This window comes from Rhinoraja longicauda, chromosome 10 (genome assembly GCF_053455715.1).
Source record: "Rhinoraja longicauda isolate Sanriku21f chromosome 10, sRhiLon1.1, whole genome shotgun sequence".
Classification (NCBI taxonomy): Eukaryota; Metazoa; Chordata; class Chondrichthyes; order Rajiformes; family Arhynchobatidae; genus Rhinoraja; species Rhinoraja longicauda.
In genome coordinates, this window is record NC_135962.1 from 3050026 (window position 1) to 3067086 (window position 17061).

The following is a 17061-nucleotide window of genomic DNA, read 5'->3' on the forward strand; positions in this document are numbered from 1 at the left end:
AGTTATATGGCTAAAGCAGGAACTGTAAAACAAATGGATAAAAATAGGTCCACTTAAGTCTGTATTTGCATGCAGGGAATGCATGCATGCAAGGCAACCAAAGTGTTAAACAAACGAATTTTGCATCTTTAGTTTGTATCTATATTTCAGTGGTGGCCATAAATAGATACTATTCTCACAAATGAAACTAATACTTGATTGAGAAAGGAAAAATATTTTTTTAATCCTGATTAGAAATGAGACGGATTTTTTTAAAATGCCAATAGAATTTGCTTTGGAAAATAGCGACATTTTTAGTATTCTCATGGTTGTATTTGTAATTCTAAAGAATACGTCTCTTCTTTGTAGCTTTTTACTATTTCGGTGCTACTCTTCCCAGATTTTGAAAGCAATTCAAAACTTGAAACATGAGACAAGGATGTTTGAAACGCATACAAAAATATTTAATCTGTGCTCTTCTACTTAAGGTACAAGGTAAAGCTCACTCCAGGCACACAGAAGAAAGGGAAAGGTAAGTAAAGTTATTGGTACTGTATCTTATCTACAAATTAGCTTCAAGTGACCAACATAAAGTAATTTTTGATTTGTTTTTTAGCGGCTAAAACTGCCCTGCACAGTTTCCTGCATTCGAAAGAATCCTTGCCACGGGAAAAGGATTTATTACGAAGTGTGAAGGTAATTTTTTTGCATGAATTTATCAAACAAAAACCTAGGCAATATCTTTTACTGAAGTTGAGTTTTTAATTAATTTTGGCAGATCATGTGACACACATAAAATTAACAGATCTGCATATTCTGAAATGTTGTATTATTTTAAAATACAAGCCTTAAATTAAAGTGAACTTGATGAATGCTTGCCGACAACTTAATATAGAAGAGTAAAAGCTCATTGTTAACTTTGTTGTGAAATTCAAGTTGAATGTACTTTGTTGTTTAACTGAAGAATAAGTTACCTGCTGGTCTTTAACTTGAAGGATATTCCCTGTTACTGCTGAAGTCGATTAATTTCTATTCTAGTTTCAAAGATGGAATAAGTAACAATTCCGTTTGAATTGACAGTATTTCTCTCAAATTTTGGGATCATGTATGAATATTTATTCTTTTGATTTGCTACCTGCACAGATTCCCATAACACTACAGAATTCAACAAAGTGTTAGGAAAGTCAGTGTAGTTTCCTTGTTCATGATAATGTCATAAACTAAAATGCATTTATTTTTACACTTAGGACAATGACTTGTCAAGAAACATTCCTGGAAAAGTGAAGGTCTCGGCCCCTAACCTATTAGCAAAAAAACGGAAATAACTGCACAGGATTTCCTTTGGCTTGAATATAAATGTCTCCAAGGACTGCCTGGCAAAGTATAATACATCTAATGATAAAAACTCTTCAGAGCTGCTTTATTAAAGATTTATTTAATTATAATTAGAATAAGTGGTGAACAGATCTTTATTAATTTTACACTGCTTTGAAATAAAATCTATTATTGAGCATTCGCACGCCTATTGAGCAGTAACAGTTTAGCTGAAGACATTTTTTTTTAACTTGACTTGGAAATATCAGTCATTTTGTATTGTTCATGACTGAAGTCCAATTTAAACCAAAATCTATTTTTGGTTTAACCTTCCGTAGAAAAGTTGGAATTTGAAAAAAGTATTAGTTTGTGATTTGGCATGAATCAAATCCTTGTGCAGCAAACCCTTGAAAAACTTCCACCTTTCTCCCTTATTCCTCCTAGGTTTATTACAAAACTTGGTGCTCCAGTTATTTTTTCATGTACCACTCTCACAATTGTCATTCATTTGACAGAATATCTAGGATTTCAGATAACATAGATTAAATTATGAAATTGGTCAGAAAGCTTATCCCATTCTTTCCCATTTTTTCTCTTAGGGACATAAATGATCTAGTAACTAGTTCTTAGTTTAGAGATACAGTGCGGAAACAGGCCCTTCGGCTCACCGAGTCCGCACCAACCAATGATCCCCACGCATTAATGCTATCCTAAACATACTAGGGACAATTTACACTTTTCCCAAGCCAATTAACCCACAAACCTCTAAATCTTTGGAGTGTGGGAAAAAAACGAAGATCTTGGGGAGAACGTACAAACTCCGTATAGACAGCACTCATAGTCAGGATCGAACCTAGGTCTCTGGCGCTGCAAGTGCTGTAAGGCAGCAACTCTACTGCTGCGCCACCGTGTCGTGAACAGTTGTTCACTGTGGATCCCATGAACCTTAATGATCTGAATCAGCACACCATGAGGGACCTTGCCACGGCCTCGTGATTAATGCCAATTTCACGGCACATCAACAGTCATTGATCAAAATAAATAAAATCCAAATATTTAAACAAGCTGCATAAATGGTTCAAATGACTGTTTTTGACATTAAACATGGCAATGGAGCAGTCTGACAAGCTTCAGCTCGATGTAAAATACTGACAGTGCTTCAGTCTGCATTAATAATTGACTTCACTTTTCCCTCCAGATAAAAGATGAGCATGGTTATGTTCTGGCCAACTATGAAAATGGCCACTGATGTTGCCTGAAGCTAATTTAGTTTAAATGGGCATCCCTACTGCAGCAGATAACCCAAGGATCACGACCCAAAATGCCACCTATTCCTTTTCTCCAGAGATGCTGCCTGACCCGCTGAGTTACTCCAGCTTTTTGTATCTATCTTCGGTTTAAACCAGCATCTGCAGTTCCTTCCTACACAATAACATCATTGGTGACTTGCAACAAGGATACCATTACTATAGGCCACAGAAATTTATACAATTTACCAAACGGACCAGAATCTGCTGACCTCGAGAAAAACTGCCCACAAAAACTGATGTGAGTTTCCTCCATCAACTCCAATTTGACTCCCAATTCAAGGACATCCTTGGCAAGCTGAAATAACAACGTGATTAAGCACCTAATTACACAGAAGCATTATCAAATAGGAAAACAAGAACAAAGTGATTTTTATTTTTAAATAGAAAAGTAAAGGTTTAAATATACAATGATTAAGGAAGAAAGTGAATGGTGAGAATATTTCAAATTATTTTTAAGTGCCAAGGAGTTTACCAAATAGTGGTCATGACTTCTTACATCACATGCAATCCATAGCAACATTATGCAGTGAAACAACAAAAAGCAAAATGCTAGAAATCTGAAATAAGATGCACGTCAGGCATTGTATTTGCAGTATTTTCTTATTTTAATATAGAGTAAGACTAGTTTGTAAGTATTTGCCATTCAATGACTTAAGAGGAGAATGAATGCATTGTATCTATTGAGGAGCACGGAATCACTGACAGTATCTCTGGATGTTCCACATAACAATACATGCCTTAAAAGTTTTGCCAACATTACGATCAAATTAAATTACGATTCAACATCAAGTCTACGTATAAAGATCATCAGCGGCTTGTGGCAGTATTGGGATGCAAATCTAAACCTGGCATGACACTTAGATAGCTACAAAACCAGGATGGAGGCTGGATATTCAAAAGGAGGAAGTTTTCTACCATCTAGAAACCGTAAATGTAGACAGCTCAGCAGTATTTTAATGTTTAACAGCACCAGGAAGCAGCACAAGGCTTACACCATCCAGGACAAATCAACCTGCTCAATTGGCAGGTCTGCAGGGACAGACAGTCCCATGTGAAAGCCCCCTGCCCAGCCACACAGAATCTTCACTTACATACACTATGTCAATTCTTTATCATTAGGTTAAAATCTTAAAACTCCCATCTTTACCAGCACATGAGGGAGCACTTTTATTGCTTATATTTACATCGTCTTGATAGTAACTCACCGCCTTCTTAAGAAAATGGGCAATAAAAGTTGACTTTGCCAACAAAACCCACATTCTGTGTGCAAAGAAGAATGGTAATTTATAAATAAAAGAGAACTGGGTTGAATCACAGATGTTAAGTGCCAGGGAAAATGTCCTGAGATTTTCCTTTTTATCATGGAAATATACCCATTCACAAATAAGAGCCAAATGATGACAAGATAGAATTCTTAATTTGTGGCAGATTTAAGTAAGACATACCTTATAGGTGAAGGTTATAGAACACGCAAATGTTCTCTTTCTGATTCCACAAAGTAAACCATTTTCCTTTTGCTCCACATTTATTCGAAACCACAAACAATAAACCTAGGATTCCTTTATGCAAAGGCATATTTACATGTTTGTACGAAAAATGACAACATTAAGTGCCATCAAAAACAGGTACCAATAAAAATCAATCGTCATGATTCTCTGGCCCGGATGATGGTCATCTTTCGGGCTGCTGGAAAAAGCAATAGCTAAATCACATCGCAATGAACACAAATGTGAATATATTAGCAGAATTCATGATCCAGACGTGTTACTGCTTCCAGCTCGTTGATTGATATTAAGAAGAAGATGCTTTGGAAGACAGTCCCATATATTGGCGAGCATTTCTTTATAGTGGATCACTGCTTCCAGGCAAAGTCTGAAGGATGAAAATAATGAAACATTACAAAAATCGACATTTGTTACACTTCTGTGACCTAGAATTACATATACAATCGTTACTCTTTAAATCTAAAGCATAAATACTAACAAAGTCATTCATGCTGTTTCACGAAAAAAATAACATCAATTTTGTTTTCTTTTTAAACATACTGCGTGCAATTAAATCCATTAGAATTTGTAGTTGCCAGACACTTTCATTACACCACTGAACAGATAAATAATGATTAGTTCAGAAGTTACAGCCTTCAAGCTAAGAAACTAGACAAAAGCACACATTTAACAGTTTACTGAACCTTTCACAATGGCAGTAAATGTATCCCACCAACAGCAGCAGGTGTCCACATGAATCCATGCAATGATGATCTTAAACATCCTGAACGAAGGTATTTATTCACAAAATGCTGGAGTAACTCAGCAGGTCAGGCAGCATCTCAGGAGAGAAGGAATGGGTGACGTTTCGGGTCGAGACCCTGACTCAGACTCAGTCTGAAGAAGGGTCTCAACCCGAAACGTGATCAGTCTGAAGAAGGGTCTCGACCCGAAACGCCATCAGTCTGAAGGGTCTCGACCCGAAACGTCACCCATTCCTTCTCTCCTGAGATGCTGCCTGACCTGCTGAGTTACTCCAGCATTTTGTGAATAAATACCTTCGATTTGTACCAGCATCTGCAGTTATTGTCTTATATCTTAAACATCCTGATCATTCATTGCAGCCTTAAAACTGAGACTAACGTTGCCAAATCCATTTAATTTATAATCCAAAAAACATTTCGACAGACCAGTCAGAATTTGAATTTACCCAAAGGTCAAAGGGGAAGATTTTAACTTAGACCCAGCAGTTCTCAAAATATATCCCAGCACAGCAAAATCATTCTCTTACCTGCCAAGAGACTTTGGCTGTACTGAAAAGATAAGGATGTCATTACTATGAGCCTGCAAAACAAAAGAGGTATTGTAAAAGATTAAAACAAAGTCTTGGAATATTGTTATAGTATTGGATGAGAAGGTAGAGTTTATATATTACAAACAAATAATTTTAATGTCACCTGATTTATAAATCTTGACAAATTGAATTGATTAGATATAGAAATAGATGTTTCTAAAATCTCTTGCACGCTTTGGTGAAAGAGTCAATGAAGACTTGGAGCTTGTTCTCCAAAGGTGCAAGCATTATTTGCAACTCGAAGACTGAAGTTGGGATCACGTTAGCGCTAGACTGGAAGTGTAGTGGGTTGAGGAGTTTCTGTTTACCCGTGAGATTCCTGCAGCAGGAAACTTACTGGAGGCGAGGAGCAGCTCGGTGACAAAGAGGACTGAGAAAAGTGTTGGAATAAAGACACAACCCTACTGGACCAAGCGTGCAGAGAGATTTTGTCTGTTTTAGACATATTGGTTAAGTTCATAGTTTGCATGCCATCGTATCAGAAACGTTATCGTATGCCAGCTTTATCAGAAAATGTATAAATTAAACACATTTTAAGTGTGGAATCAAAGCAAATCTATGCTTTATTACATCACAGTGCTGGTGAGACAACCCGCTACACCACTGGCTTGATGGATGCATTTACAGAATTATTGTCTTGGTAGCCTGGTGTTTTAACATCTCAAATCATAAGGGTAACCAATTAAAGGTTTGATCTGAGATCCAAACTGTTATCCAAAACTGAAACTTACTAAGTTGCAGAAATCCTGATGATTGCTTTGATTCCACTTAATCTAAACGTCAATTTTCTTCCTTGGGCAACAAGGGCATAGAGTAGTAAACTGAGGGTTAAAATATCTGCAAAATAACTTACTGCCTGTTGACGACCTAATAGATTGTTCGCACATCCGCCAAAAACAGTCACTTCTGCCTCATCACTCATACAAGCAGAATGCCAAAGCCTGAAGATAAATAACAAAGCTAGTTAGTTGAAAAAAATGTTGCGTTGCATTCAAGGTGATGTTTCACAGGATTTTATTGTACATTCAGAGTACATATCATGTTCACAATCAAAGCAAAACACATCACTATTCAGTTTCCTAATTTACACTCTGTTTATGTGAGTGTCTTTTTTTGAACTACTAAATTGTCAAGAGAAAACCTGTGACAATGAGAACAAAGTGTTGGAAATCCAACCTAATAGCTTGAAGCAACACAGTTTGATACAACATCAGACTGAGGGTGTAAGTAAAAACGAAAATCAAATGTCCCCAATATTCTTCCCACTGAAGGGTATGGACAGTCTGAAGAAGGGCCCCAACTCAAAATGTCACATATCCATATTCTCCAGAGATGCTGCCTGACCCACTAATTCCAGCACTTTGTGTCTTTTATTGTTGACCAGCATCTGCAGTTCATTCTTCCTATTGCTTTTAAGTTTCCTTTGGATGCAATGTCACCCTAGTATACACAGGAATACTTTGCCAATGTATCGTTTGCTTAACATTAATAGCAAACCTGAGCAAAGTTCTCAGTGTGATTCAACCTAAATTATCTCCACACAGTATAGTTCACATCAGGAACACAATAATGAGACCTGTCTGCTGTCGTTTCAACTGTGGCACCATGTGGAGCAGCACAGCACAGGAACGGAGCTATCAGTCCACCATGTCTGTACTAACCATGATGCCAACCCAATTAATCTTAACTACCTACACATAACCAGTATCCCTCTATTGAGGAAAGAGGGTTCCGACCCAAAACATCACCTATTCCTTTTATTCAGAGATGCTGCCTGACCCGCTGGGTTACGCCAGCACTTATGTGTCTAGCTCCATCTATTCCCTGTCTGTTTATGTGTCTGTCCAAATGGGTCCTAAATATTGCTATTGTATCTGTTTCTACCACCTTCGAAAAACAGCATGTGCCACACACCACCATTCTCTGAGGACAAAACATGTCCCATTTATCTCCTTTAAACTTTCCCCTCTCATTTTAAATCTATGACCAACATTCTTACCCTGGGACTATGAACCCTATCATAATGTAAACTTCTCGGACGGTCCAGAGAAAACAATCCTAGTTTGTCTAATCTCTCCTTTTGCTAAATCCTAGTTTGTCTAATCTCTCCTTTTACAATCCAATCCAGGCAGCATCATGGTAAACTGCGTCTGCCCCCTCTCTAAAGCCTCCCCATCCTCCTGCAGCATGGTGATCAGACCTGCACGGTACTTCAAAAGTGGCTTCATCAGCAGGTTTACACAGTTGCAATATGACTTGTCAGTTTTTATACTCACTATCCCAATATCGTATGCCTTCTTTACCATCCTATCCATCCATGTAGCTTTTTTTAAAGATGCTCCGGCCTTGCACCTCAAAATCCCCACTTAAACTAATACTCATAGTGTTCTGCCATTTACTGTAAAATTTCTTCTTGCATTTGTCCACCCAAAGTGCAACATCTCACACTTGACTTAAAAACCACGTCCGCAATGGCAGTGTGTCTTCGTTTTTTTGGTTATTTTTAGTGTGCTTTAAAAGTGTGTGTTAATGTTCTCTGGTTTTATGTGGGGGGGGGGGGGAGGGGGAAACCTTTTTTTCAATCTCTTACCTTGCCGGAAATGCGATTGTTTTTACGGATCGTATCTCCGGTCGCTCTGCGGCCTAACATCATGGAGCTGGCGGCGTTGCTCCAGACTGACTTTGAGCTCCACCGTGGGGCCGTGGACTTACCATTGGAGCCTGCGATCCCTTGCCTGGGATCGACGCTCCAACTGCGGCCTGCGGACTTCAACATCGAGGAGCTCGCAGTCCCGGGTAGAGACTGATGTCAGGAAGCTCCAAAGTTGCAGAAGGTTCGACCATCCCCGACCCGGGGTCAGATCGCCCGGCGTGGGGGAGCTGAGACTCCCCCCCCCGATGCAAGAGATTGATCGCCCCGACGCGGAGGGCCATACCACCGGCTACAGGAGCCAAGATCGCCCTGTCAACGGACGGCTCGAGGCCTCCGAGAACAAAGAAGGGAAGAAGTTTTAACTTTTTTTCACCTTCCATCACAGTGAAGAATGTGGAGGAGTCACCATGGTGGATGTTTATGTTAAAATGTATTTGTGTGTTTGGTATGACTGTATGGCAAATCAAATTCCTCGTATGTTGCAAAACATACTTGGCTAATAAAGTATGATTATGATTATGATTGACTGGATTAAATTTCATCTGCCATTTTTCCACCCATTTTAATTCCTCTCGTAAACAGAAGCCTTCAAAACAAATTACCTTAAAATAGCTGCCAAACTAGCCCAGACAAGAGTAAAGGCACCATCGCTCTGTCTGCATTACTGTCTGTATTACCTCCCAGTGCAGCAGTACCTGGGTTTCAAAACACACTTTCCATTCCCTTTATGATTTCACCGCTCCCCAAATATGTAACAGCAGCCCTACAATGCAGTTTCAAGGAACTGCCGATGCTGTTTACAAAAAAGATACAAAGTGCTGGAGTAACATAAGACATGTGAGGATGTTACCTGGTGTGGAGGGTTTGAGTTATAAGGGCAAGGGGTAATTTTCCCTCCGGAGCATAAGAGGCTGAGGGGTGACCTTATGGAGGTACAGTATATAAAATTAGAAGGAGCATCTTTAAGGATAATAGCCACAACGTTTTCCCAGACCGGAGGAGTTTAAAACTAGTGAGAGCGGAAAGATTTATAAAAGGACCGGAGGGCCAACGTTTTCCACACAGAGGGAGGTGTGAATGTGGACTCAGCTGCCAGATGACGTGTAAAGGCATGTATAATTATGACCTTTAACGCATTGACAGGTACATGGATGGGAAAGGTTTGGAGGGATATGAGCCAGCTGTAGGCAAGTACTTATAGATGGATTTTGCAACTTAGTCAGTATGGACAAGTTAGGCTGAAGGGCATATTTCTCGGCTTTATTTTTGATTGAAGATGGAAACAGGCCCTTCAGCCCACGCTGACCATCGATCACCCATTCACACTAGTTCTATGCTATCCCACTTTCTCATCCACTCCCTGCACACCAGGCCAATTTACAAAGGCCAATTAACCTACAACCCGCATGTCTTTGGGATGTGGGAGGAAACCGGAGCACCCGGAGGAAACCCACACGGTCACAGGGAGAATGTGCAAATGCCACACAAACAGCGCCCGAGGTCAGGATGGAACCTGGGTCTCTGGGACAGTGAGGCAGCAACTCTACTGCTGCTCTACTTCATCTTGCTCTTGGACTTCAATTCTGGCTGCTGAGGAACCTGGTGAGTTAAAAGCTGACACAAGGATCAGAAAAATGCTCAAGAAGAATCTACGAGGAGAAGAGGTTTAAAACAATTTTCATGGATGGTTTGTCAATAGCTCCACGTTATGTCTGGTTACTCCAACCATTTAATCACAAGTAGTCAGTTCAACAGACTCAACACAACAGATGGCCACAACAAAACCCTTCCATGCCTCTGATCCTCGATCTATACTACAGATAACCATGCAGCTACTTGAAATCTTTGCTATGGATATTAGCTCCATTATCTGATCCGGAACATTCAATTAAAAGTTATTTCAACAGTACAGGGTTCTACCGAAGACTACAGGAGTTTGTTGACCCAAAGGTGGCTTCAGTACACTGATTAAAAGAATAAAATAAACAAGCTGGCAACTTCAACTTTGATGAAAATTCAACAATATCGAACTTTAAAATTTTACTTTGGAAAATTGTAAATACCATTATACATTACAAAAAATAAAACCAAGTTAAGAATACATACAGTGCCCTCCACAATGTTTGGGACAAAGACCCATCATTTATTTATTTGCCTCTGTACTCCACAATTTGAGATTTGTAATAGAAAAAAATCACATGTGGTTAATGTACACATTGTCAGATTTTAATAAAGGCTATTTTTATACATTTTGGTTTCACCGTGTGGAAATTACAGCAGTGTTTATACACAGTTCCCCCATTTCAGGGCACCATAATGTTTGGGACACAGCAATGTCATGTAAATGAAAGTAGTCATGTTTAGTATTTTGTTGCATTTCGTTTGCATGCAATGACTGCTTGAAGTCTGTGATTCATGGACATCACCAGTTGCTGGGTGTCTTCTCTGGTGATGTTCTGCCAGGCCTATATTGCAGCCATCTTTAGCTTATGCTCGTTTAGGGGGCTAGTCCCCTTCAGTTTTCGCTTCAGCATATAAAAGGCATGCTCAATTGGGTTCAGATCAGGTGATTGACTTGGCCACTCAAGAATTGACCATTTTTTAGCTTTGAAAACCTCCTTGTTGCTTTAGCAGTTTGTTTGGGATCATTGGCTTGCTGTAGAATGAACCGCCGGCCAATGAGTTTTGAGGCATTTGTTTGAACTTGAGCAGATAGGATGTGTCTATACACTTCAGAATTCATTATGCTACTACCATCAGCAGATGTATCATCAATGAAGATAAGTGAGCCAGTACCTTCTGCAGCCATACATGCCCAGGCCAATACACCCCCACCACCATGTTTCACAGATGTGGTGGTATGCTTTGGATCTTGGGCAGTTCCTTCTCTCCTCCATACTTTGCTCTTGCCATCACTCTGATATAAGTTAATCTTTGTCTCATCTGTCCACAAGACCTTTTTCCAGAACCGTGGTTGCTCTTTTAAGTACTTCTTGGCAAACTGGAACCTGGCCATCCTATTTTTGCGGCTAACCAGTGGTTTGCATCTTGCAGTGTAGCCTCTGTATTTCTGTTCATGAAGTCTTCTGCGAACAGTGGTCATTGACAAATCCACACCTGACTCCTGAAGAGTGTTTCTGATCTGTCGGACAGGTGTTTGGGGATTTTTCTTTAATATAGAGAGAATTCTTCTGCCATCAGCTGTGGAGGTCTTCCTTGGCCTGCCAGTCCCTTTGCGATTAGTAAGCTCACCAGTGCTCTCTTTCTTCTTAATGATGTTCCAAACAGTTGATTTTGGTAAGTCTAAGGTTTGGCTGATGTCTCTAACAGTTTTATTCTTGTTTCTCAGTCTCATAATGGCTTCTTTGACTTTCATTGGCACAACTTTGGTCCTCATGTTGATAAACAGCTATAAAAGTTTCCAAAGGTGATGGAAAGACTGGAGGAAAGACTAGGTACTGAGAGCTCTCTGATACCTACATTAAGGAGGCAATTAAACACACCTGAACAATGACAAACGTCTGTGAAGCCATGTGTCCCAAACATTATGGTGCCCTGAAATGAGGGGACTGTATCAACACAGCTGTAATTTCTACATGGTGAAACCAAAATGTATAAAAATGGCCTTTAATAAAATCTGACAATGTGCACTTTAACCATATGTGATTTTTCCTATTACAAATCTCAAATTGTGGAGTACAGAGGCAAATAAATAAATGATGGGTCTTGTCCCAAACATTATGGAGGGCACTGTATGTGTAGGAAGGAACTGCAGATGATGGTTTACACCAAAGATAGACACAAAATGCTGGAATAACTCAGCAGGACAGCCAGCATTTCTGGAGAGAAGGAATGGGTGACGTTTCAGGTGACGATTCAGTCTGAAGAAGGGTCTCGACCCGAATCGTTACCCATTCCTTCTCTCCAGTGATGCTGCCTGTCCTGCTGAGTTACTCCAGCATTTTGTGTCTACCTTAAGAATATATATTCTTGATAGGCAAGACTGTTGTCTAAATATATTTAAAAAATGTATCAGAAAGAAAGGCTTCAGAGTGGCATGACAGCTAACTGCACCATTGAGAGGCAACTTTCTCCCCATCCCAGGATCAGACCATTTACCTTGGCTTGTCTGCATAATTGTGTTCTACCTTTAACCACTCGTTCTTGCTCAGACTGTATATCCAAGCATCACCTAAAAACAATTAATTTGTATAATTAATGGTGAATTCCTGACACTTTTACATTAGTAACACACATTTCACTTTTACAATTTACAAAACGCAATTTCCTTTTCAGACTGATCATATCGCTGTAACACACGATGATCTTGCACAACCTAAATATCTTAAAGTAGCCCTGTCATTTGTATCCATATAAAGTACATTATTTTACATTTTAGGTGTAAAATATGATTGTAAATATTTAACAAACAAGGAATGAGGTGATATCTAAGAAAAGGTTATCCTTAAAAGTTTCCATCATAAATTAAATGTTTCGGAAGGACCTGCAGTTGCTGGTTTAAACCAAAGATGGACACAAAAAGCTGAAGTAACTCAGCGGGACAGGCAGCATCTCTGGAGAGAAGGAATGGGTGACGTCTCGGGTCGAGAAGGGTCTCGACCTGCAACGTCACCCATTCCTTCTCTCCAGAGATGCTGCCAGTCCCGCTGAGTTACTCCAGCATTCAGTGTCTATAAATTAAATGCTAACAGTAGAAAAGGATGCAGCCAAGTGATTTGCAGAAAAATAATGTCACCCATTTAATCAATCACAGCAGAAACACAAACATGATTATCTAGAAAGGGGAAAAGCCACTTGGATCATATTAAATTTTAAAAGAAAACCTCAACTTTAGCTACCGTCTATAAAAATTCTCTCCCAGTAAATGATTGATGTAGCAAAATAAGAATGAAACATACTTAACGGATGTTTGTCAGTTGTGAAACCTCCAAACAGGAAGAGATGATCATTTGAGATTGTAGTGAGTGAATGCCAGGATCGCCCAACAGGGATCTGAGCAGGTGACTGGATCCTAGCAAATAAAAGTTTTGAATGATAGACAATGTTCTCAACGGATCTGCAGAGATTCACTGAAGTCTAGACACTCGTGGAAACCAAAACTACATTTATCAAAACCTTTAACAGCAGGATGTCGTTAACTTCGAGAGTCGCTGAGGTCAGCACTTTCACTTGCTCATGCAGCACATTGTTGGACTCATAGAGTCTGACAGCACAGAAACAGGCCCTTCGGCCCAACTTGCCAACGCACCAAACTGCCCCATCGATACTAGTCCACCTGCTCACATTTGACTCATATCCCTCAAAAAGTTTCCTATCCGTGTACCTGTCCAAATGTCTTTCTTCTGAATGTTATTATAGTCCCTGCCTCAACTACCTCCTCTGACAGCTCGTTCCATACACCCACCACCCACTGTGTGAAAAAGTTGCCCCTCAAATTCCAATTAAAACTTGCCCCTCTCATCTTTAACCTATGTCCTCTGTTTCTTGATCCCCATACCTTGGGTAAAGCACTCTGTGCATTCACCCCAGATATTCTCCTCATGACCTTATACTCCTCTATAAGATCACCCCTCAGCCTCCAGCTCCCCAAGGAATAAAGTTCTAATCTTCCCAGCCTCTCCCAGACCCTCGAGTCCTGGGAACACGGCGGCACGGTGGCGCAGCGGTAGAGTTGCTGCCTTACAGCGAATGCAGCGCCGGAGACCAGGGTTTGATCCCGACTATGGGTGCTGTCTGTACGGAGTTTGTACGTTCTCCCCGTGACCTGCATGGGTTTTCTCTGAGATCTTCGGTTTCTTTAGTGAGTTTTATCCGAGATCTTCGGTTTCTACCCACACTCCAAAGACCTACAGGTTTGTAGGTTAATTGGCTTGGTATAAATGTAAATTGTCCCAAGTGTGTGTAGGATAGCGTTAGTGTACGGGGATCGCTGGTTGGTGTGGACTCGGTGGGCCGAAAGGCCTGTTTCCGCTGCGTATCTCTAAACTTAATAAACTAAACTAAACTAAACCCAAGTGCACCAAACCCTTTTTTGGAGGGGATATTTGGGGAAAGGGGATTGATTACAGAAAGTGACAAGTTTTTCATAACATTGAATAATTTCACTTGTAGTAGTAGAACTACCTAAAAATATGCTCGATATCCGAGCTGCCATACCCATTGCGATCCCTGGGAGTATCTAAAAAAAATCCCCAATCTTTAAGAGTGCTCAATGGTGACTTGTTTATGTGGGCTGGGTCTGCAGGCTCATCGTTGGTGAGGATATTGCTGAGTGTGAATGTGCAGAGTTCATTCAGAAGGATTGGCAATCAGCAATGTAAAATATGAAACTTACACTTCATTCCACTCCCACGTATCAAAGTCAAGGTAGTGGAGGTCATTGGTCCTAGCATCCTTGGAGAGAAATGGTGGAAACCAGAGTATGTCAGTGAACACTGGTTAGTCACCAAGACATAGACAACCCTTATTGTTGGAAACATTGAGTTATCGACACATTCCCTTTGGAAAACATTGCAACGTAAATCTTTTTATCACATTAACACTGCTGCGCTGGTCAAGAAGGCGCAGCAACGACTGTTCTACCTAAGAACACTGAAGAAGTCTGGTCTACCCCAACAGCTGCTGACGACCTTCTACCGCTGCACCATAGAGAGCATCCTAACATATGGCATCCCTGTGTGGTACCTCAGCTGCACGGAGGCAGAGAGGAAAGCTCTTCAGCGGGTAGTCCATAGAGCTCAGAGGACCATCGGAACACAGCTACCAGCCTTGGAGGGCATCTACAACACACGATGCCTCAGAAAAGCCACCAGCATCAACAAAGACTCCTCACACCCCTGCAACAGTCTGTTCGAACTTCTACCATCGGGCAGACGATAAAAGGCCTTCTACGCCCGCACCTCCAGACTCAGGAACAGCTTCATCCCCAGGGCCATAGCTGCTATGAACCGGTCCTGCTGAGACGGATGGTCACATCGCACAGCGAACTGGCACAGATCTACTTGCACTTTATTCTGTTTTAAAACTGTTCTAATTTGTTTCACTGGGTTGTTTAAATTAATACTGATTAGCTAATTGATTTATTGCATCGTATGGGAGGCGCATTCCCAATCTCGTTGTACCCCTGTACAATGACAATAAAGATATATTGTATTGTATTGTATTGTATTAACTGTTATTTTAATGCAATAATTTTTCACTTTATAGCTTCTTTCATTGCACAGATACATATCGAAAGTAGAGAAGAAAGCAAAAGCAAGCAGAGAAAGAAACATATTTTTCAGCTGTATTTTGTAGCGGTTCGTGGCAGGATCCTTAACAGCAGTGAGGTGCAGAGGGATCCAAGTCCTTAGCTCCCAAAAAGTAGCAACACAAGACGATAGATTGGTAGAGAGAGCATACGGTATAGAGACGTATAAAACTATAAAAGGACTGGACAAGCTAGATGCAGGAAAAATGATCCCAATGTTGGGGGAGTCCAGAACCAGGGGCCACCGTCTAAGAATAAAGGGGAGGCCATTTAAAACTGAGGTGAGAAGGAACTTTTTCATCCAGAGAGTTGTGAATTTGTGGAATTCTCTGCCACAGAAGGTAGTGGAGGCCAATTCACTGGATGGATTTAAAAGAGAGTTAGATAGAGCTCTAGGGGCTAGTGGGATCAAGGGATATGGGGAGAAGGCAGGCACGGGTTACTGATTGTGGATGATCAGCCATGATGACAATGAATGGCGGTGCTAGCTCAAAGGGCCAAATGGCCTCCTCCTGCACCTATTTTCTATGTTTCTATGTTTGTTGGCTAATTGGTATCGGTAAAATTGCAAATTGTCCCTCGTGTGTAGGATAGTACTAGTATACGGTCGGCGCGGACTCGGTGGGCCAAAGGGCCTGTTTCTGAGCTGTATCTCTAAACTAAACTATGGGTTTAGTTGGATAGGTAATCAAATCCCATACCTGATACCTTCCTCCAAACACGTAGCCGCGGTTTGCAATGGTGGCACAAGCATGAGCTGCTCGAGGCGTGGGGGGCTTTCCCTGTTGAATACAACCGCACACATTATCATTTTTCTTTCAGATTTCTGCCACTTCCTGTTTATGTGCAGTGAGGGGAATGGATACCTTAGTGACGGGCTGGTTCCACGTGAACGTTTCAAGATCAATGAAGTGGACGTGATTGTTCCAGCCTCTCGGACGACCTGCGTTCTGGAGAAGAAATGTAAAACGGTTTCATCTCACTACAATCTCACTAAAAGAAGACAATTTCAAAACAATGTGTTAAGCCTCTTACCAAAAAGGATGATTCATCAAATTCAAATGATCCATGACACTTCTCCATAGGTTGGTAACCATAGCCACCAAAGAAAATCACTCTGGAGGAACAGGACAAAGTTAGCAGTGTAAAATAAGAGAGGCAAAGCAAATGAGGAAGGACAGAATTTGAAAAGTGATGATTTTCTGATCATGAAAAGCAGAGCTGTTGCCTCACAACTCCTGCAATGCAGGTTCAGTGCCGACCTCAGAAGCTGTCTACGTGGAGTTTGCACGTTCTCCCTGTGACTGCCTGAGATTCCTCCAGGTGCTGCAGCCTCTTCCAACAGTCCATAAGACGGCAGGCCGGTAGGTTAATTGACCAACTATAAATCGCCCCTAATGTGTAGAGTCCAGGAGTAAACTGACAGGAATATTAGTAGGTAGCAACTACAGATGCTGGTTTACACCGAAGGCAGACACAAAAAGCTGGAGTAACTTCTTCTGATCTGAAGAAGGGTCTCCACTCCAAACGTCACCTATTCCTTTTCTCCAGAGATGCCGTCTGTCCCGCTGTTACTCCTGCTTCTTGTGTCTATGATAGGAATACTGGGTTAGGGAAGAATGAGGATAAAAGAGGGTTGATCGGCACAGACTTAATAGGCCGAAGGGTCTCTTTCTATGACTCCATGAAAGAAAACA

The 17061-nt window shown here is 40.8% G+C and overlaps 2 protein-coding genes across 7 annotated transcripts in view; one reads left to right on the plus strand and one right to left on the minus strand.

The window, feature by feature from the left end:
* nemf (nuclear export mediator factor) overlaps window positions 1-1336 on the plus strand; it is a 62753-nt gene extending 61417 nt beyond the window's left edge. For all 3 annotated transcript variants that reach the window (XM_078406050.1, XM_078406049.1, XM_078406051.1), the window contains 3 exons: window positions 468-511; window positions 596-675; window positions 1227-1336. In XM_078406050.1, coding sequence (XP_078262176.1) covers window positions 468-511; window positions 596-675; window positions 1227-1304 — 202 coding nt within the window. In that variant the 3' untranslated portion in view covers window positions 1305-1336. The remainder of the gene's footprint in view (window positions 1-467; window positions 512-595; window positions 676-1226) is intronic.
* klhdc2 (kelch domain containing 2) overlaps window positions 1302-17061 on the minus strand; it is a 31030-nt gene continuing 15270 nt past the window's right edge. For all 4 annotated transcript variants that reach the window (XM_078406054.1, XM_078406053.1, XM_078406055.1 and 1 more), the window contains exons 6-14: window positions 16400-16481; window positions 16231-16314; window positions 16066-16146; window positions 14450-14508; window positions 13014-13126; window positions 12214-12286; window positions 6295-6382; window positions 5379-5431; window positions 1302-4475 (exon numbers count right to left, since the gene is read on the minus strand). In XM_078406054.1, the coding sequence (XP_078262180.1) occupies window positions 4352-4475; window positions 5379-5431; window positions 6295-6382; window positions 12214-12286; window positions 13014-13126; window positions 14450-14508; window positions 16066-16146; window positions 16231-16314; window positions 16400-16481 (757 nt within the window). In that variant the 3' untranslated portion in view covers window positions 1302-4351. The remainder of the gene's footprint in view (window positions 4476-5378; window positions 5432-6294; window positions 6383-12213; window positions 12287-13013; window positions 13127-14449; window positions 14509-16065; window positions 16147-16230; window positions 16315-16399; window positions 16482-17061) is intronic.